Source organism: Penicillium nucicola, assembly GCF_028828085.1.
Source record: "Penicillium nucicola strain IBT 29836 chromosome Unknown utg000010l, whole genome shotgun sequence".
NCBI lineage: Eukaryota > Fungi > Ascomycota > Eurotiomycetes > Eurotiales > Aspergillaceae > Penicillium > Penicillium nucicola.
This window is the reverse complement of record NW_026643134.1, coordinates 822,017-841,214: the sequence shown is the minus strand read 5'-3', so window position 1 is coordinate 841,214 and position 19,198 is coordinate 822,017. Positions and strand designations below refer to the sequence as shown.

At 47.2% G+C, this 19,198-nt stretch overlaps 9 protein-coding genes across 9 annotated transcripts; 5 read left to right on the top strand and 4 right to left on the bottom strand.

The window, feature by feature from the left end:
• Window positions 1-216: 216 nt before the first annotated feature.
• Window positions 217-766, top strand: N7511_008849 (uncharacterized protein; the record flags this gene model as incomplete). Its single annotated transcript, XM_057131226.1, has 3 exons — window positions 217-378; window positions 452-604; window positions 692-766. The coding sequence occupies 3 exons, from the start codon at window positions 217-219 to the stop codon at window positions 764-766; spliced, it is 390 nt and encodes a 129-aa protein (XP_056979214.1).
• A 246-nt stretch (window positions 767-1,012) lies between these two features.
• N7511_008848 (Zn(II)2Cys6 transcription factor) lies at window positions 1,013-3,283 on the bottom strand (the record flags this gene model as incomplete). The annotated part of the gene is made up of 3 exons (XM_057131225.1): window positions 1,013-1,978; window positions 2,031-2,953; window positions 3,028-3,283. The coding sequence occupies 3 exons, from the start codon at window positions 3,281-3,283 to the stop codon at window positions 1,013-1,015; spliced, it is 2,145 nt and encodes a 714-aa protein (XP_056979213.1).
• Window positions 3,284-3,735: 452 nt separating this feature from the next.
• Window positions 3,736-4,735, top strand: N7511_008847 (uncharacterized protein; the record flags this gene model as incomplete). Its single annotated transcript, XM_057131224.1, has 3 exons — window positions 3,736-4,010; window positions 4,071-4,587; window positions 4,655-4,735. 3 exons carry the CDS (start codon window positions 3,736-3,738, stop codon window positions 4,733-4,735), a joined length of 873 nt encoding a protein of 290 aa, XP_056979212.1.
• A 721-nt stretch (window positions 4,736-5,456) lies between these two features.
• N7511_008846 (alpha-hydroxy acid oxidase) lies at window positions 5,457-6,988 on the top strand (the record flags this gene model as incomplete). Its single annotated transcript, XM_057131223.1, has 7 exons — window positions 5,457-5,641; window positions 5,695-6,032; window positions 6,086-6,253; window positions 6,311-6,385; window positions 6,459-6,712; window positions 6,776-6,852; window positions 6,913-6,988. The coding sequence occupies 7 exons, from the start codon at window positions 5,457-5,459 to the stop codon at window positions 6,986-6,988; spliced, it is 1,173 nt and encodes a 390-aa protein (XP_056979211.1).
• A 425-nt stretch (window positions 6,989-7,413) lies between these two features.
• N7511_008845 (ketopantoate reductase family protein) lies at window positions 7,414-8,519 on the bottom strand (the record flags this gene model as incomplete). The annotated part of the gene is made up of 2 exons (XM_057131222.1): window positions 7,414-8,255; window positions 8,324-8,519. 2 exons carry the CDS (start codon window positions 8,517-8,519, stop codon window positions 7,414-7,416), a joined length of 1,038 nt encoding a protein of 345 aa, XP_056979210.1.
• A 504-nt stretch (window positions 8,520-9,023) lies between these two features.
• Window positions 9,024-10,890, bottom strand: N7511_008844 (putative flavin-containing amine oxidase; the record flags this gene model as incomplete). The annotated part of the gene is made up of 2 exons (XM_057131221.1): window positions 9,024-10,091; window positions 10,150-10,890. The coding sequence occupies 2 exons, from the start codon at window positions 10,888-10,890 to the stop codon at window positions 9,024-9,026; spliced, it is 1,809 nt and encodes a 602-aa protein (XP_056979209.1).
• Window positions 10,891-11,333: 443 nt separating this feature from the next.
• N7511_008843 (NAD-dependent succinate-semialdehyde dehydrogenase) lies at window positions 11,334-13,107 on the top strand (the record flags this gene model as incomplete). The annotated part of the gene is made up of 4 exons (XM_057131220.1): window positions 11,334-11,439; window positions 11,513-11,882; window positions 11,956-12,921; window positions 12,984-13,107. 4 exons carry the CDS (start codon window positions 11,334-11,336, stop codon window positions 13,105-13,107), a joined length of 1,566 nt encoding a protein of 521 aa, XP_056979208.1.
• Window positions 13,108-14,062: 955 nt separating this feature from the next.
• Window positions 14,063-15,699, top strand: N7511_008842 (uncharacterized protein; the record flags this gene model as incomplete). Its single annotated transcript, XM_057131219.1, has 5 exons — window positions 14,063-14,218; window positions 14,271-14,532; window positions 14,584-14,775; window positions 14,833-15,224; window positions 15,283-15,699. 5 exons carry the CDS (start codon window positions 14,063-14,065, stop codon window positions 15,697-15,699), a joined length of 1,419 nt encoding a protein of 472 aa, XP_056979207.1.
• Window positions 15,700-15,896: 197 nt separating this feature from the next.
• On the bottom strand, window positions 15,897-17,642 carry N7511_008841 (GTP-binding protein Obg; the record flags this gene model as incomplete). Its single annotated transcript, XM_057131218.1, has 1 exon — window positions 15,897-17,642. One exon carries the CDS (start codon window positions 17,640-17,642, stop codon window positions 15,897-15,899), a length of 1,746 nt encoding a protein of 581 aa, XP_056979206.1.
• Between the last annotated feature and the right edge of the window lie 1,556 nt (window positions 17,643-19,198).

Below are 19,198 nucleotides of genomic sequence, written 5' to 3'. Positions count from 1 at the left end.
TTGGCTCGAAGTTAGATTATGTTGCACTTATCAAGTTCTGCTTCTTCATCGCTGTCTCTTGCCTGAGAAGCGTCATAGCGGAAGAGACGGCGACCATCATCAGATAGACTCCAGCATGGACTAACTTAAATCAACAGGATAGCATTAAGCCTTCTAAATACCAAAAGCAGTCTTAAACATCGTTCTTCAATCTTCGTTCTTGTCAATTCCACCATAATGGCCACCAACAACGTCGTTGTCCTGAGCCAGGATGCTCCAGCTCCAAGCCCTCTCATGTCACAAGGAATAATCAGCAATGGAATGGTGTACTGCTCTGGTAGTCTGGGCATCGATCCCAAAAGCGGTACATTCGTCTCTGGTGACGCCTCAGACAGAACTGTAAGCTTGTCATTCTTCCGGATGAGATCGAACAAGACGTACGTCCTTGAAGTCTGACAAAAACGTCGAATAGGTACGGGCTCTTCAAAATCTCGAGGGGGTCTTGAAAGCCGCCGGTAGTGATCTAAGCAAAGTTGTTAAGGTTACAATCTTTCTCTCGAGCATGGATCATTACGCAAATGTCAATAAGGGCTATGGGAAGGTTTTTATCCATGATATCAAGCCTGTAAGTTATTTTCAATTTTTATCATGGTGATGTGCTGCGACATCTCGTAATGCGGTCCTCTGGAGAATCTGCTAATCGGGTTGATAGTGCCGCACCTGCGTTTCTGTTGCAAAGCTTCCTCTGGATGCCGAGGTAGAGATCGAGCTTATTGCATCACTTTAGACATACTTAGATTGCGAGGACCTAGATTATCAAATTGAATGAAATACTGAAATACTCATGTCAAAAACCGAGAGAAGATAATAATCATTTCTGCTTGGAGTTGGGCCAAATCCGATGATACTGTTAAACTAAGTACACAAGAACAGCAGGCATGTGTTTCTCGCGGACAAAAGACAAGAAGGTCATCTAGAAAGACAGAAAAAGGCGAGAAATTCAATTCTTAATCTTGGTTCATACAATTCGTTTTCACGTTAACATCAGACAATCCCCGGTATGTTCTACGATCCTATACCAACTAGGCTGTATATCCCGACTTTTAGAGGGCCCACGTCTCCAAACTTCGTGTAAGACTTGAATCCCAGTTCTCACGCACTCCATCCCATATATCTCAGCACGCTCATACCACTGCCGGAAACGCTCTTGCTGTCGTGCCTCGAAAGCCTCTGTAGCACCCATGAAGGCAGGCCAGAAGAGTGGTGCAGCTAGGATCTTTGTCTCGGCCTTCAGCTGCTCAATTGCTTCGATGCTCTCGAGAATGTTCTGCACATATTGTCTCAAGTAGCGATGACTTAGATGCCTTATACTTTGGGAGAAGTATATAATGAGTGCATTGAGGAAGGCTCGAGTTTGGTGGTAAATGATGTTGGCGCTAATGCCGTTTTTTGCCTCCTTGCATCGTTGTAGACGCTCTTCAATGGGCCAATCCATGATCTCTTGCTCCAGCTCGTCGCATATTTGGTTCAAGTAATCCGGTATGAAGGAGCCTCCACCTTTTTCACGGTGGTGATTTACTTCGTCGATGACTTCGATGGATTGTTTGAGTAAGAGCAGGAGGTTCTCAGGGATACCGTATATACACTCATAAGCAGATATTTTGGAGACCGGCGTTTGGATTGGGGCGGTGCATTCCATAGGCATCATTGAGAGGGGGGTATCTTCCTCCTCGATAAACGCATTGGTGCTTGGGAGTATTGGCTGTGGCCCCACGGTCTTTGCTGATCCCAACCAGGGGGCGAAGCGAGATCCTGAGCTGTTATATCGCCTGATAGCCGTGCTCTCGTATATCACTCGCAAATAAAGATAAATCCGATGAAGGGATTGGGCTTTTCTGGAAAAAGAAGACTTTTGAGCGGCCATATGGGTGATGAGCTTTTCTGCTCCATCCAAATGCACACTGCAGGTTCTCGTATCCCCTGACATGACCTGCACGAACTAAATTAGCAAGTGGTTCCCAGTCAAGTCTGATATGAAAGTGATGAGATACATTAATCGTGATCATAGAGAGCATAGTTGCGAGGAATTCCTTGTATCTTGGCTTCTCATCGGCATAGAGATCGGTCTCAACGGCATATTTCAGAAGGCCGATCGCATCGCAACGATATCTTGAAGCAATGGTGCCCCAATTCTCTGCCTCTTCAACGCGTTGATTAGATCTAAGATCATTTGAGAAGTAGAATGCACTGATTGACAGCAAAGAGTTCCGCAATGCGTTGCGAATTCGCGTTGTGGTCCCTCCAAAGCTCAGCTCACCACCACACTGGAGAACTCGGGGCAGGTGAATGGTCTTCCACGGGCTCTTCACATTGTCGATTACGCAAAATATATTCACGACCCTATTCCGGTAGTGTCCCATCAAGAATCGCTCTTGTGAGGGAACTACCAGATCATCCAAGCCGTTGGGTATCGATGGAGCTGGCGGTGTGAACTGTCTGATTGGATTGTTTGCATATTTCAACCCGGCCAGTGTATATATTTCCTCGAAGCCGACAGGTGGTAGCTGTAGTGTATGATTTGAAAGGTTTGGTAGCTCTTTTGGAAGCTCCTGCAGGAGCGGGTCAACCGTAGTGTGAGCTTGGGGGAATTCCAGCGCGAGGTCATGGTTCGTAGAGTTGCATAGATTCCATGATATGTCTGCTTCGGAATAATCGTTTGTACCAGCAGAATCAAGTGATACCACTTCTGGGTCACCCACAAATTCATATTCACCTGTTCGCCTTGTTGGCTTGGCCGTAGGACTGGGAACTTGTTCGGAGTCCAATAAGCTGTTTTGTTGAAGACTGAAGACACCAAAGTTCTGGATGTTGGCACTAACATCCTCGCTACGGTTATTAACTACAGACTCCAAGGAATCAATGTAGCGAAGGATCCCGTCAACCTGATTCCATCCCAAGACTGATTGAATAGGTTCTAACTCCTTCGATATTAGTGGGGAATTCCATTGCGAATGCAATCACTTCTGTCGTAAACATTGAAGTACTTACCTAATGGCATGAGACGTCTTGTGTTTTGGCCATGCGAAAATGCCTGTACGTCATCCGCACGATGAACGTTCTTGCCGGTGACTGGTGTGAGCCATTGCAGGCGGGCAGTATAGCCCTCACAGCTCAGACCCTTTTCAAAACACTGGTGACAGCAGGGTTTGGACTCATCGCACTTGATCTTGCGCGTCCGACATGTCCAACACCCCGTAAATGTCTTCGTACGCTTCCTCGTTGGCCTTGGGTTTTGCGGAGGCATGAGATTCCGACCATTACCCACTTCCCACTGTGCACGTTGACCAAATATGATGCGCAAAGACAAGTAGCGAATCGCAGTTCAAAGTACTGTAATGTGATGAGGGAAAGAGCAGCAATCAGGGAGGGAAGTTCTCAGCGGAGGCGGTGGATCCCAGTTATCGTGAAGTGGCGCCGGAAGTATACAAGTGCGCGGAGACTTGCCTGTTTTACAACTGTAGGCAACTGACTCGTTGATGATGATGAAATCATCTTGAGCTGAGCCAAACATCGGTTTTAGGGTGTTATTGGAAGATTCAATTGATTATATCGCGCAAAGTATCTGCAAAGCATCTTCGAGAGTTTTCTCGGTCGCTTTAACTCGTTATAACTCCAAACCGTTATTATCGATACTGAGTGAGCCCAGCAACATTCGAGAAAAACCATCCGATACTCGAGAATCATCAATCACCCAGAATGTCTAATACTCAAACCGTTGAAGTTGTCCAGTCTGTTGTGCCCACTGTAGCCAACTCTGAACAAACACCTGGCACCCATGCCACCCTCGCAACAGGTGGATACGAGTTCCCAGGTATCCCAAAGATCGATGACCCTTACAAGAAGCGACAATGGCAGTTAGAGCATATGGCGGGCGCTTTCCGTGTGTTTGCCCGTAAAGGCTTTACAGAGGGAACGAGTGGCCATATCAGCGTGCGCGATCCAGTTGACCCAACGACATTTTGGATCAATCCGTACGTTACAGATCCTCATACTTAAGGCTGATATTAGCTCAATGACTGACCAAATTTTAGAATGGGAAAACACTTCGGAATGTTAAAGGCCAGTGATATGGTCCACATTGATGAGGATGGCCAGGTCATCGGCGGCAACAAGACGGCTGTGAATGCCGCCGGATTTATGATTCATAGCGCGATACATCGAGCACGACCGGATGTTCATGCTGCCTGTCACACCCATTCACCAGCGGGTAAGGCGTGGTCGACCTTTGGCAGACCGCTTGATATCATCAGCCAGGATACGTGCAACTTTTGGGGTACGCAGGCCGTTTACAAGGCGTTTGGCGGTGTTGTCCTAGGGGCAGAAGAAGGAGAGCGAATTGCACAGGCAATGGGTGACAAAGCGCGAGTTATTATGCTCCAGAACCATGGCCTTTTGACTGCTGGTGGAACCGTTGACGAGGCTGCTTATTTGTTCACTCTTGCCGAACGCTCGTGTGAAGTTCAAATCAAGGTGGAGAGCACCGGTCTCCCAAAGAATTTTGTTGGTGAAGAAGAAGCCGAGTTTACTGCACGAGTGAATGCTGACCCTGTAAGTGATCGATCTCTGGGATGGTCTTGATATTTATTGAGAAAGACTTGCTAACAGCGTGGCGCAGGAAACCCTCTATACTGAATTCCAGCCTGACTTCGAGTACGAGATCTGGAAGTCAAATGGAGAGTTGAGCAAGGGGAATTGAAAGATTTCTTTTTTTTCATATTGACCATCGATGGTTTGAAATCGGGGTTTATGCTGTTATGTTTCCTTTTTGTTGTATTTACTCGCTAAAGACGTAGCCATAGTATATTGAATGATTTTTGCTTTACAAGAAATACCAAATATTTCAAGTCCGGCAAAATAGTTAAAATGTAGGTCCCTTCATCTGGGATGACTTCTTGGATATTTTCAACATCTCGTTCAGCTAATTGTCTTCGTGTCAGTTTCGCTATTCTCTACATGAACTTTCCTTCGTCAAATATAGTGCTGTATATCAATCGGAGACCCTGCTATTATGTTCAATAAAATGCCTCGTCCTCTACATCCTTTTGATCTTCTCGTATGGGGTTCTGAGCCAGAGCCTAGCCCCAGTCGCAAAAGATAAGTAAATATTAGTCGCCCGAGCGCGTATCTCAAAATGCCACTACCCAATTCATAAGAAGACTGCTTACAATGTCTGAGCCCACCTCCAGGGTTGAAAATAGAGATTCAAAATGCCATCAAATCATGAATTTCGTAATGACAATCTAATCTGAAGCTAAAGACGAAATGCCAAGTGTTCCGAGAGAATAGGAAGGTTATAGCGCAGGCTCCACTTGGACATTCCATTCCCAACTTCGACAACTCCATAATACAACAACCGTTGATTCCCCTTCTGCGGACCTTGACTCATTCTCTACTACATCGATACTTGACCATACACAATGGCTAACCGCCAGAGAACCCTTGACCAGCAGGTCTACTGCATTAAGGACCTTGAACGTCTAGGCTCCGAGAAATTAGAAAAGACCTATCGCGGTAAGTTTAACATGATTCAAAACCCACACAGAGCATTTATACTGATATACGTGCCAGAGTACTACAATGAAGGCGCCATGGATCTGATCACGTATGCTTGCACGTCATGGCCATCACCGTTACGATATTTCTGATTCATCACAGATTGCGATTGAACCAATCGGCATACGACCGATACATGATCCGCCCTCGGGTGTTGCGAAACATTTCAGGACTTGATACTAGCACTCGCATCTTTGACACCAAGGTTAAATTTCCCTTTGGATTCTCGCCAACGGCCATGCAGACATTGGCGCATCCCGAGGGCGAGGTCGGCACCTCCAAAGCGTGTGCTGCTCACAACACTCTGATGGGACTATCAAACTATTCTTGCATCGAGTTAGAAAAGGTCATTGCGCATGGCTCTGGCAATCCCTATGTGATGCAGATGAGTCTGCTCAAGAATAAGGCTGCGATGATTCAGATGATCAAGCGCGCGGAAGGTGAGCCCACTTTCGCTTTTTCTCGGAGACGATACATCTAACAATGTTTTTAGCTGCTGGATTCAAGGCTCTCTTTGTTACTCTTGATGTTCCCTATCTCGGTCGCAGACTGAATGAGTTCCGCAACAATTTTGCAGTGCCCAAGGGCATGGAATACCCTAATCTTTTCCCTGGGGTTGATGTCACTAACCTCGAGGATGGTAATGATGTGATGGCCTATGGTAAGTATTGTTTTGGCGAGATGAAACAAATAAACTTCATTGACTAACGTTTCATAGATGACACTCTTGAATGGCCCGACATGATACCATTCTTCCGCAAGCACACCAAGATGCAAATCTGGGGCAAGGGAAGTGAGTTAACCCATGTAAACCAGTCAACTTCTGTCTCAAACGCTAACACTGTTTTCCTTTTCTCTTCTTATAGTCTACACAGCCGCCGATGCCGAACTTGCAATCAAGCACGGCTTTGATGGAATCATCATCTCAAACCACGGTGGCCGCCAGCTGGACAGCGTGCCTTCTTCCCTTGATGTTCTTCGCGAGGTTGTTCCTGTCGCAAAGGGCAAGATTCCTATTGCCGTTGATGGAGGTATCCGTCGCGGAACTGATATCTTCAAAGCTTTGGCTCTCGGGGCCGATTTCTGTCTTGCCGGACGACCGGCTATTTGGGGCTTGGCTGTGAGTTCATATCCTCTCAAATGGTGATGACCGAGTTTTCTTTATTGACATTTAATCTGGAAGTACGATGGCCAAAAGGGAGTTGAGCTGGCTCTCAACTTACTTTATGATGAATTCAAAACGTGCATGGCGCTGGCTGGGTAAGTGTGAACTTTTCTCTTAAAGCCTTCGCTTTTTCTGTACTTACATTATTGATGCAGTTGCCGAAACATCTCAGAGATCAAGAGAGAATCTATCTCTCTTTTGCAGTCTGATGGTCGCTTGTTGAAATTGTAAAATAGTGCTTGTTTCTTAGCGTCGCTAGCTGTATAGATCGTTAGTTGGAACATATGCATTTAATTGGAACACATGATTTACCCCAAAAGAGTGCCCTACTCAGCTCATTGTTTTTCAATTGTGTTTACTAGTACTTAGTGTGATTTGACGCAACTTAATTGACCAAGGCAGACAATGTTTTACACGAAGGCAGGAAAGTCTTAGGTGTCGTCAAGCAAGCTTTTTGGAGAACTACTCTTAGAATATAGACAAATATCACCTATACGCTCTCAATGCCTATATGCTGCTTTTTTATTTATATATAGGACGCAATTGTTCACCACGAATCCCAATTTATCAAACTCTACGGATAACATAATGATGAACCCTCTTACCCGACATGGAATATATTTCAATTGTCTATTGCAGCTTCGAAGCCTAAAATTCTATTTGTAAGGGTTATCAGGCCTAAACTTAGGCTCCCACAGCCCTTTGCTCTCTTTGACCTGAAGCTGCAACCCCTTAAGAAGCCCATAGATAGTCCTCAAAGTAGGCATAGCAACACCCCGAGCCTCGCCCTCTCGCAAAGGCTCACCAACGATATTCTCCATCTCAAACAGATTGCCCTTCTCAATATCCTGACACATTGAAGGTTTAAACTCAAACTGCATATCATCATTGAGCAGAATCTTGCCAGGAAGATCATCCGTCAGCTCGGTCACGCCACACGCACGCGCAGCAGCAAGCACCTCGAACATAATTGGAAGAATCAGGTCATCGACAATATGTTGGCTCATACGCATGCGCCGAGTATCCATGCGCAAGATTGTGGCGATGGGATTGAAGGAGCCATTGTAGAGAAGCTTACGCCAGCGAGCGCGCTTGACATCCGGGTCGTAGACGAGGTCTAGCTTTCCGTCTGGGTTGTAGATGCTGATGTAGTTTTTCGCTGCTTCTTCGGCGATGTTCTGGGGAACCAGTTGGTTCTGGAAGGCGCCGATCTTTTGCGAGTCATCGTCGTCGTGGAAGATGTCCGCGGGTGCGCGCTCTGTTGCGCCGACGGTGGATACGCTGCTGATTATGGGGTTGCCGGGGAAGCGCGGGATGATGGGCTTTTCGATGTTGAGGCCATTTTGTGAGAGCACAATTACTGTCTTGCCTGGTGTCACGGCTGGCTCGATTATGTCTGCTACTGTTGGCGACACGTCTGGGACGTTCTTGGTTGTGACCAGGATGAAGTCAAAGGGTTGGATGCCTTCCTTTTCCACGTTGGGGACAGTCTTGACGACTAAAGATTTGATTAGTATATTTTTGGTCTTCGGTATGTAATCTGAAGGCACAATAGTAGGAACTTACTGTTTGTTGGTCGGAACCCTTTGATGTCATGTCCATACTGGATGGAATCAATACTGATTCCGTTCTTCACTGCAGCGTCGTAGTTCGATCGCATCACTGCGGTGACATCGGCCTTTCCACCTTGCATCAACGCATAGGCTGACATGGTGCCGACACCTCCAGTGCCAACGATCAAAACGCGAGCCTTTTGTGCCATCGTTGCGATGTAGTAAATGCCGTTGTGAGAATAAAGCTTGGGCGAGAGTTGACATGGAGTATCTCCTTTAACTTAAGGACAGGCAGGGTGACCAAGCTATCTGCAAGGTTCCCCTCGTAGTTACGGCATCGAATTCCTGAAATTGCGAAGTGTAGATAGCGGAGGGAAAGGCGAACCGCCGAGAATATGGAGCATTTCGAGAAAGGAAAGCCACAGCGGAGCCAATGAGATGCCCCGTAGGTCAGTCAAACATGGAGGGGCAATTATCGTCAATTTCTTACGCTCTTTTCAGGCTTGATGATCACTTGGAATGACATGTAAGTTAGTAATTACAAAATAAAGAAAGAATCATATATCATGTCACTCTGATATGAAGTTCCAGACTAGAATATATTCGCCAGGTTTCGGCATTTGGAAATTTGGCAACTGGCATTTCTGTCGGATGAACATTTCAATGCTTGTATTAAACAATTTGGTAGCAAAATATGTAGAGCTAGATGAATTTTACAGACGTGCAGTAATACCAGCTTGCAAGCCCTTGACAACCTCAGCGGCAGCCCTCTCACCACTCCGAATAGCACCCTCCATGTAACCCTTCCACTCACCCGCAGTCTCCGTGCCAGCAAAGTGCAAGTTTCCACAGCTTTCACGCAGAGCATCACCACCAAGGTTAGCGATCACGCCGGGAGTCAGTGCTGTGCAGGGACAGCCCAAGCCAGCCCACTCATCATGTACCCACTCGTAGGTTGTCATTTGCACAAACTCCCGCTGCAGATCACTTGTTGCGAAAAGCTTCTCCAGTTGCACTAGAAGGCTGCGCTCGCGCTCAGGGGTGGAGAGTGCCGCCCATTCCCGTCCGGGGTCGCCAGACATGAAGCAGGTCAGGACATACTTCCGATCCTCGGGGCTACAGCTCTCGCGGACCACGCTAGCAGGGCCAATGAATGACTGCGCAAGACCGCAGAAGCCCTTCTTTTCCCAGAACGGAGAGCGGAACTCCATCATGGCCTTGGTATAGTATCCATATGTGGTTGACTCGGCCCAAACCTGCTTCGCTGGTGGCAATTTGGGGTGGAAGGCAATATTCTTCAAAGCAGGGCTAGGAACAGTGGTGATGACCTTGCGGGCGGCATATACTGTACCGCCTGCCTGCACCTTGATTGACTGGTTGCCGCTCTGCACTACTGAATGCACAGGGGCGGACAGCTTCACTATGTCCTGGGGGAGTGAAGAAGCCAACCCGAGGGAAAAGGCCTGGGTACCTTGGCGAATACGGAGGTATTGACCTCCATGCTTGCGGTCAGATCTCATCTGCAACAGACCTCCTCCCGATTTGCAGTAGTTCAAGAAGTAAAGAGCGGAGATGTCGCGGGGGTCCTGGCCCAGCATTGCCCGAGTCCAGACCATGGCGGTTGCAAGCGCTACTTCGCTGGCACCCCGAGATCGCAAGTAGGCCTCAAAGGTGAGGGAATCGAGAGACTTGTCATCCGGTCTCCATGTATCAAGGGCCTGACAATCAGCTTCACACATGTCACGAATTTGCGCCAGATGTTGCCGTGTGGTCTCATCGAACTGTCACTCATGGTCAGATACTAGATCATCAACAAACTGAGCTCTGGGATGTACTTACGTTTGGAAGTTCTCCATAGACAAATGGTGTACATTTGCCATCAAAATCTTCCAAAACAGCGTTTCCCTGTGTATTCTGCTCGATGACCTCTACCCCGTACCGCTTTGCAAGGGCGTACACTTTGCTCTGATTTGTATCGTTGATCCAGGCAGCTCCAAGGTCAATAGTTCCGCCGCCATTGAGCGGTGCACTCCACGTCTTGCCACCAACACGGTCGCGCGCCTCGAGAATAACGCAGGACAGGCCGCTGCGCAGAATATCATGGGCGGCGGTCAGACCGGCCAGACCGGCACCAATGATGACAACGTCCACGGCCTGGTTCACATTGGACAGTACGGGAGGGAGGGAGGGTTCTGGGAGCGCAATCACAGCATCGATTTCAAAGAGCCACGAAGGTACCGCAAGCTGTGGCACTGGAATCAGGGTAATTGCCGGTCTATGACCTCCTAAAAAGCGCTGAATATGGCGTGTATGCTTTCGGTTCGCGGCATCATAGTCCACAATGTAAAGATTCAGCTTGACAATGTTCTCGATAGAGGATCCTGCGGCAACGATGATCTTTCGCAGGTTGAGCAGAGCCAAATGAATCTGAGACTCATAGTCGCTCGGAATAGATCCATCCTTCAGACTTCCTGGTTGGCCGGCGACATGAATAAGCTTGCCTGCTGGTGCGACAGTCGCCGGGGCATAGTAGGCGCTCGCGGTGTTTGACAAATCGACTGTGGTGACAGTCTTGGACATCTTGTAGGATACGGTGCTGTACAGAGAATGCTCAAAGCGCGATTGATGATGGCTCTTTGGGATTGAAGAAGGGAAGTTGGAAAGATATTCGGACTGAGTCAAGTCCTTTGTATCTCGAGCGGCCCCGCCTTCCTTTCTCTATTGTACATACTATGCACAGTCGCCAAGGCCTGCCATAGCAGCAACCAAGGCTATTGGATCATGCAATGCTGTTATCGCGTTCTGTACAAAATAAGAGCTTCCATCGTGGGGTGGAGAAGTGAGGGGATGTTGCGCTGTGAATTACTTTGTTCGCTGAGAGTTGCCCTAAATCTCGGGATGATCACCGAGGTCAAAGTCCAAAGATGAAATATGGAAATGCCTTCCATACGTTATAACTGTCCTAGATTCATACGATTTCTGTCTTATCTACGATTCGATTGACATTGAGCTCATCGCCGATAATGACCACCGCATCTCGCTTGAGGCAGCCTTCCTTGTTCATTGATAAGAACTATATCAATGGACAATGGGTAGATGCTGCATCTGGGAGACAATTCAAGGTGACGGGTACGTATTCGAATTCCCCTTGGCCTCAATGATCAAACAGAGCTTCGAGAACTAAGCACAGAATCGCCTTTAGATCCAGCAAATGGAAATGTCATCGCTTCATGCCCAGAGTCCGCCACGATAGATGCAGAGGAAGCAATTCGGGCTGCGAATGCAGCACTTCCTGCGTGGAGATCACGCGCAGGTCGTAATCGAAGTCGTATTCTTCGTCGGTGGTATGAGCTAGTCATGGAGAACAAGGACGATCTAGCGACCCTGATTACCTTGGAAAACGGCAAAGCTAAAGCCGATGCTGAAGGCGAGGTTCTCTTTGCCGCAAGCTTTCTTGAATGGTTTGCTGAAGAAGCTTCCCGAATTTATGGTGATGTGATTCCGCACAGCCAGCCTGGGTTCCGCGTTTCGGTGCTGAAAGAGCCTATTGGAGTCTGTGGTCTTATTACGCCGTACGTATTGATCCGTAAAAATGCTGTGACTAGGATATTCGTCTCTTGCTAACATTGATGTTACACGATGCAGATGGAACTTCCCTGCTGCTATGATTACTAGAAAGCTCGGTCCTGCCCTGGCGGCTGGATGCACAGTCGTTGTGAAGACTGCCGGTGAAACCCCGTTGACTGCAAATGCCTTGATTCACCTCGGTGAGATGGCAGGTGTGCCTGTCGGCGTTATCAATAGCGTGAGTGCATTGGAAAACACGCCCGAGATCGGACAAGCCCTATGCTCGTCCAACATTGTTCGCAAGATATCCTTCACCGGCTCTACCAGAGTCGGCAAACTCCTTATGCAACAGTCTAGTGGCACCTTAAAGAAGCTAGGCTTAGAGTTGGGCGGGAACGCCCCGTTCATTGTCTTTGAAGATGCCGACCTTGAGGTGGCCGTGAATGCGGCAGTAGCCAGCAAGTTCAAGTCTTCAGGCCAGACCTGTGTCTGTTCCAACCGGATCTTTGTCCAGAAAAGCGTTTATCCGGAGTTCATCCGCCGACTGAAGGATGTTGTCGGACGATTCCGGCTGGGGGATGGGTTTGATGAGAAGACAACACATGGTCCTCTGGTGACCCCTGCAGCTGCAGACAGAGTCGCCAGTCTTGTTGAGGATGCTGTTCAGCAAGGTGGTCAGATTGCAATTGGAGGTCGTCGAAGACCTGATCTAGGTATTTTCGTTTCCTATGCCACGCCTATTGGCGTTGAAGCTCATGAGCTAACGGGACATTCATTCATAGGCTCAAACTTCTTCGAACCAACTATCATCACAAATGTGAACACTAAAATGCGGGTTATTCAGGAGGAGATCTTTGGGCCAGTGGCACCCATCTTCTCTTTTGATACTGAAGACGAAGTTATCTCGGACTCCAATAAGTGTGAGGTTGGATTAGCATCCTATATCTTTACTCGTGATGTTACTCGGGCGAACCGCGTATCAGAGCTGTTGCAGTTTGGAATGGTAGCCATCAACACAGGCGCTGTATCAGACGCTGCCAGTCCGTAAGTTCCACTTGCCTTCCTCTTTTGTGATCAGTTACTAATTTTCCTGCTTTCATGTGTAGTTTCGGAGGTATTAAGCACTCTGGTATGGGACGTGAAGGAAGTAAATATGGAATCGATGACTACTTGCAGACAAAGACAGTTGTTACTGGCAATGTACATGTTGTCCACAAGTCTTCATTATAGACTTGTGCACCATACAGACTCAATATAAATTTCTTCATTTGGTCTCATTCTTCTTCCCTAATGTGATGTAATGATCACAATTTAAATGCAGTTGAATATTGTGTCTTGTATCTGCTACTCCAATAATAGACCAAATGGCTTTCATCTGTTTCAAGATCAAGAAGAATGAGTCGAATTTTCTTGTGATGGGTCTTCTATTACCTAGAGAGCTCCAGTAGACATAAGGTTTTATATGTAGAGTACTAAACTATGAATAAGGTTTAGTTATTGTCCCAGGGCGAGCGTTCTTTTTACAAGGAAGAATTTGTGGTATATTCACGACTTTGCCGCACACCTGCGCTTGTGTGGATTTCAAATCGCAGCTATCACACATTTGTGCACAGAACAATGCTCCCCACATTCCATTACTCCGCTGTATAGAGAATTCCGGGGTCTCCAGATCCTTGGACATATATCTTCCATTGGCCACGCGGTGACCTTCCCGTTGGGTTACTCTTGTTACTCTTCTAGCCCGAACTATAAACGATAAGCCTCAACACATCCCAAGATCCACAATGGTGACCATGTCAGATCTTCACCCAGCCCCACTAAGATAGGATGTTTTGCCATTCCAAATAATAATACGTACCCCATAATTGGATTGCCGATAAGCATCTCGGCTATAACCCGTATTCCAGTCATGACTGGAAGCTTATGGGGCAGGCTATAGCGACAAACTAATGCTACCACTATGTTTCTTCCCCGGCTTTTTGGAATATCGCCGATAGTGAAGTCATATTTTGACAAGGGCGTACATTCTTATCTTGCACGCTTTCATTCCTAATGCCGATTGCTATCAAAGACTCAGACTTGACCTCGTGTCATCCGGGTGGGGGCGATCATAGTTATAGAAAGCTAGAACGACCTGGTGCTGTTCTACTTTGCTAGACGCTCAATTTTATTTCAATCCATTACCATGTCTGAAAAACAAAACAAATTCCCTGACGATATCGAGGCACCAGACCCTATAACTCATACTTCGTCGCAGATTGGAGAAGTTATTAAAGGACAAGATACGACTCACGATGCCGTTTTTGGGGAGGTCACTGAAGGGGGACCTAATTATCGCAATGTATGTCTTGCTCTTCCACGACGTTTTATGTCGTTCATCTCATGTATTCTAGGTGGGATGGCTGGGAACCGTTGCCCTGATGATGAAGACCCAAATTGGTCTGGGTGTCCTTTCTATACCCTCCGTCTTCAACACTTTGGGAATGATTCCCGGTGCGATCTTGCTCTGTATTGTGGCAGGAATTGCTACTTGGACAAGCTACATAGTCGGCGTTTTCAAGATGAAACATCGGGAAGTCTACGGCCTTGACGATGCAGGTGGCCTAATGTTTGGTCGAGTTGGGCGAGAAATCCTGGGTATTGGATTCAGTCTTTGTGAGTGATACTACATATCCGATCAATCCCCAAAGTACTAACATCCTAAAGATTGGATCTTCGTTGCGGGTTCCGGTATTCTCGGGATCTCAATCAGCCTGAACGCAATTTCAGCCCACGGAACATGCACTGCTGCATTCGTTGCCATTGCGGCTGTCATTGGATTTTTATTAGCTAGTGTACGCACGCTAGGCAAGATTAGTTGGATAGCATGGCTTGGATTAGTTTGCATTCTTGCCGCGAGTCAGTCTCTTCAGTCATTCTTGCCCAATACTTCCCACTCATTCTGATACCTCATAGTCCTGGTCGTGACAGTCAGTGTTGGCATCCAAGACCGACCAGCCTCAGCACCCCAAGACGGCCCATGGTCGTCTGATTTCAAATTGAGCAACAGCCCATCCTTTGCGGAGGGTGTTGCTGCAGTCTCATCTCTTATTTTTGCATGCTCTGCCACCCCAGCCTATTTTGCCATCGCCGCCGAGATGCGCGACCCCCGTCTATTCACGCGGTCCCTTATTGTCAGTCAAATTGGCTCTACCGTGATATACTTGGTTATTGGTATCGTGGTATACTACTACTGCGGAACATATGTTGCCTCACCAGCTTTGGGCTCTGCTGGGCCACTGATCAAGAGGATCTCATATGGTATTGCCCTTCCTGGTCTCATTGCTTCCACGACTATTGTGATTCATGTAAGTTCTTGGTACACCCTATGGCTTTCGCATTAGATACTAACATACGCTCCTACAGCTACCGAGCAAATATGTATTCGTCCGCATCTTGCGAGGATCCGACCATCTAGCCTCTAACTCCTTTATTCACTGGATTACATGGCTCTCCTGCACTTTTGCCTCAACAATAATAGCCTACCTCATTGCAAGCGGTATTCCATTTTTCAATAGTCTCGTTTCACTTATCGGCGCTCTTCTAGGTGCTTTTCTGGCATATCAGCCTACTGGCTGTATGTGGTTTTATGATAACTGGCGACCTCGGGGTGACCGTACATGGAAGTGGACTTTCATGGCATGTTGGAGTGGCTTCATTATCATCATTGGAACATTTATGACCGTGGCAGGTACTTACGGTTCCATTGTGAGTATTATTGACTCCCTCAGGGAGGATGGGGGATCTAAGCCGTGGACTTGTGCTGATAATTCTAATTCCTGATGGTTAATATCATGTTCATTTGAAAACTATCCTGCACTAGGTGGTTACAGGTATTTCAAACCAGAGAAATAGCAATATGCTTGGAAAAATCAATTAAGAAATCGTAATATTTTACAGATATTGAAGTATGTTTATGCTTATTATAATACATTGGTTCCATGCAGACGAATGACTACAGGATATGATATACAGAGCCTTCACTCCAGAAGTTCCATCACCAGCTTGGGAATGCGCGAGACACCCTCGCCTCGTCTGGCACTGACAGGAACAGCACAAAGCTTTTCTTTCCACGCCTTCTCATGACCAGATGGGTGCTCAACCGATCCATCTTGTACGGCTGACAGATATTCTTGAAGAGCTCGGTATTGATCCTGGGTATTTTCCAAGTCCGCCTTGGTGGCCACGACAAACCAAGGCTTGAGGTGAAGAGGTGTCATCATCAAGCGAGGCAGAGTGCCATCAGGATTGGTGTTTAACGGCTGACTTCCGGGCTCCCGGAAAGGATTCTTTTGAGGCTCCGGACCGTCATTGCCGAAGGGGTTCCAGTCAATGACGCTGTTGTCTCCAGCGGAATCCGGATCCATATCGCGCACTCGTTCGTACTCTCCAAGCTCGTGCCACAGTTTTTTCAGTTCTTCCACAGGGTCGCCATGGCTAAGATCAACCACAAAAGCCAGAATTCCAGCGCGGTCAATATGACGAAGGAATCCCAGACCAAGTCCTCTGTCAAGATGGGCATCCTCAACCAAGCCGGGAATGTCCGCAATAGTGAAGTGTGTTCGACGCTCCTTTGATGCGACAAGTGGACGGCCCTTCATATCGTCGGTGATCACGGTTCCAATGTGAGGAGAAAGTGTAGTAAACTCCCAATTTCCAATGCGCGTCCGACTGTTGGTCAGTGAGCGGAGTAGTGTACTCTTGCCGGCGTTGGGCTTTCCAACTAGTCCAACATCTGCAAGCAACTTGAGTTCGAAGTCGAGTTCTAATGTCATTCCACCTTCACCACGAGAAGCAAACTTGGGTCGTCCCATCGTGCGCGTCGAGAAGTGTGGGTTACCATATCCGCCAGCACCCCCTGCGGCTAGAAGCAAAGGCTTATCCATGGGCTTCGAGAGGTCTAGCCAGATCGGCGCCTTTGGTTCCATCGCCGCTATATTCTGTCTCCGCGGGTATGATTTTGGAAACTCCACCATGAGAAAGTCAGAGGGTTTGGCGGAAGGATGAAGCACCCAGCGGTCATGCCGAATAGAGTTGAATTCCGGGTCCTCCGTCTCTCGCAGACCATATTCTGGACCTTCTGGATCTTCAAGCTCATCGGGATTTCCAAACATTTTCTGCTCCTCCTGGGCGATATGTTCCGCCTCTTCTTCCTCTCTGATGCGTGCCCACGCGTCCTCAACTGGATCGTGTCGGCTGATTTCCCGAACCACCGTTCCAACGGGTACTTGAATGAGAATGTCGTCGCCTCGCTTTCCACCTTTGCTTTTGCCTTGTCCGTTCCGACCTCTGCTGGCTCTGAGGACACCTCGACGAGCCAGTTTGTGCAAACTGGTTAAACCCTCGACAGTCTGTATATAGATACCACCTCCACTACCGCCGTCGCCTCCATTAGGCGGTCCTTCTTCAATATATTTCTCACGGAGGTATGCGACACAGCCATGACCACCAGAGCCGGCATGCATCGTCACTCGACATTTGTCCTGGAAAATGAAACGCGAGTAATCCTCCGGAGGGGGGTTCAGATGCGACAGGTCTGATGATGGTTCGTCGGGCACAACATCAATGGTAGGCGATGATTCGGCAGTGTCCGTATTGGTGCTTTGCAAGCGATATTGTGCAGTAAATGCATTTTTGGGAGATTGTAGGAATATGCGACTGCAACGTGCTTGGCGTGAAAGGAAGGGTCGCACCGGCAGGGAAAAATAGGCTCGTGAGTGCGCCATGTTGTGAGACTGGCTATCTCGCGCTCATTCTGCGGAGAAACTCTGCCGGGTTGTAATAGATTTGTCGCAATCTAATGCCGGTCAAGCAAGGAAAAGCAATTTGCAGATAATTGAGGTCGGAGTGAGTTCCAACCTTGGAAATTAGTTCAGTTGGCTGGAAGTTATGACTTCAGCGATAAGGTCACATGGCGATAAGCCCGTTATACTGTGACATGTGGTGCATAATAGACACCCGTCGGATTTACACTTGTGAAGTTGCGGTCAATCTACATTTCCGGTTTTGAATTTTCTATATATGACCGCATGTCCCTTTCTGCAAATACAAACAAGAATCATATGATCTTCGTTTGGTAGAAACCGGTTTCATACTGCCGACGTTTGCTAAAGAAACGGCCAATGCATACGGTCACTGCACCTGCCCGGCTCTCGTCACCGTCTCCATGACTCACTTTCGGAATTTTGAGTACAGTATGCACTGTACAAGCTCCGTTGGGCATCAGCATATGATAAATGTACAGTACAGTAGGGCTACCACAGCTACCCTTGTCCCGTCTGCACATCACCGTTGTGACTCCCGGGCTACCCTGTCAAAGAAGGACCAATAAACTAACTCGGACTCTTTTTCGAGGGAGTTGGCTGGTTTTGATCTGGACTAGATATACATTAGCTATAAGCGCGCTATGGGTCGTCCACGCGTAGCAATAAAAAAGACGGTGTGCTTCCGTTTGCCTGTTTAGACTTTGATGTACAGTAGATGTTTGCTCAAACGGCTACATTATTCAGATATGGTGCTCGAATGACAATGCTTGGTAACAATTTATCCGGTATTTTTCTTTTGATTCATTGTGTATGCTATCAGATGGAGAGGTCGGCTGCAACCTTGGAATTCTCAGTACCACATGAAGTTCTCAAAGATGACACTTTCAAGGCATTTAACGCTATCGTAAACTAAAAGATTAGATGCGTTCACAATCTTATCTCCTCCGGGTTTATTGCCTTTCGTTGTCTATCTTATTTCCTCAGTCTTGACTATGCCATTTTCATCAAACTATCGATAACAGCAGCTCTTGTTCCCTCAATGGGACTAAAAACTCACACTGTAAATAAAAGCCATTTTAGCAGTTATGAAAGCACTGCGGGCCTAATTACATAACTTCATAACCAAACTGCAAACACATGTATACACAAATATATATTTTTACGTTGCTCCTGTCTCAACACCAAGAAAATTTGGAAGCCGGCTTGCGGGTTTTCTAGATAATACACTTGATTTCATTTGCACTAAAGTTATCCCGTCAGATAACGAGGAGTGAAAATGGTACTTATGTGTGTCGAGAACCTTAGTTGGGACATGTTTGCGATTTCTTAAGTCAAGTTAATCTTCAAATTCCACCCTATCTCCACAATCAAAGTGCAAGTACAGTCCAAACTGATATTATTCTTTCAATCTAATTGGATATAACAGAAATATTTACAACTTGACTGGATTCACCAATATATTTAAGGACTGGATTGAAGAATCTAACACACGGCAACTCGCTTATTAGCGTGCAGCA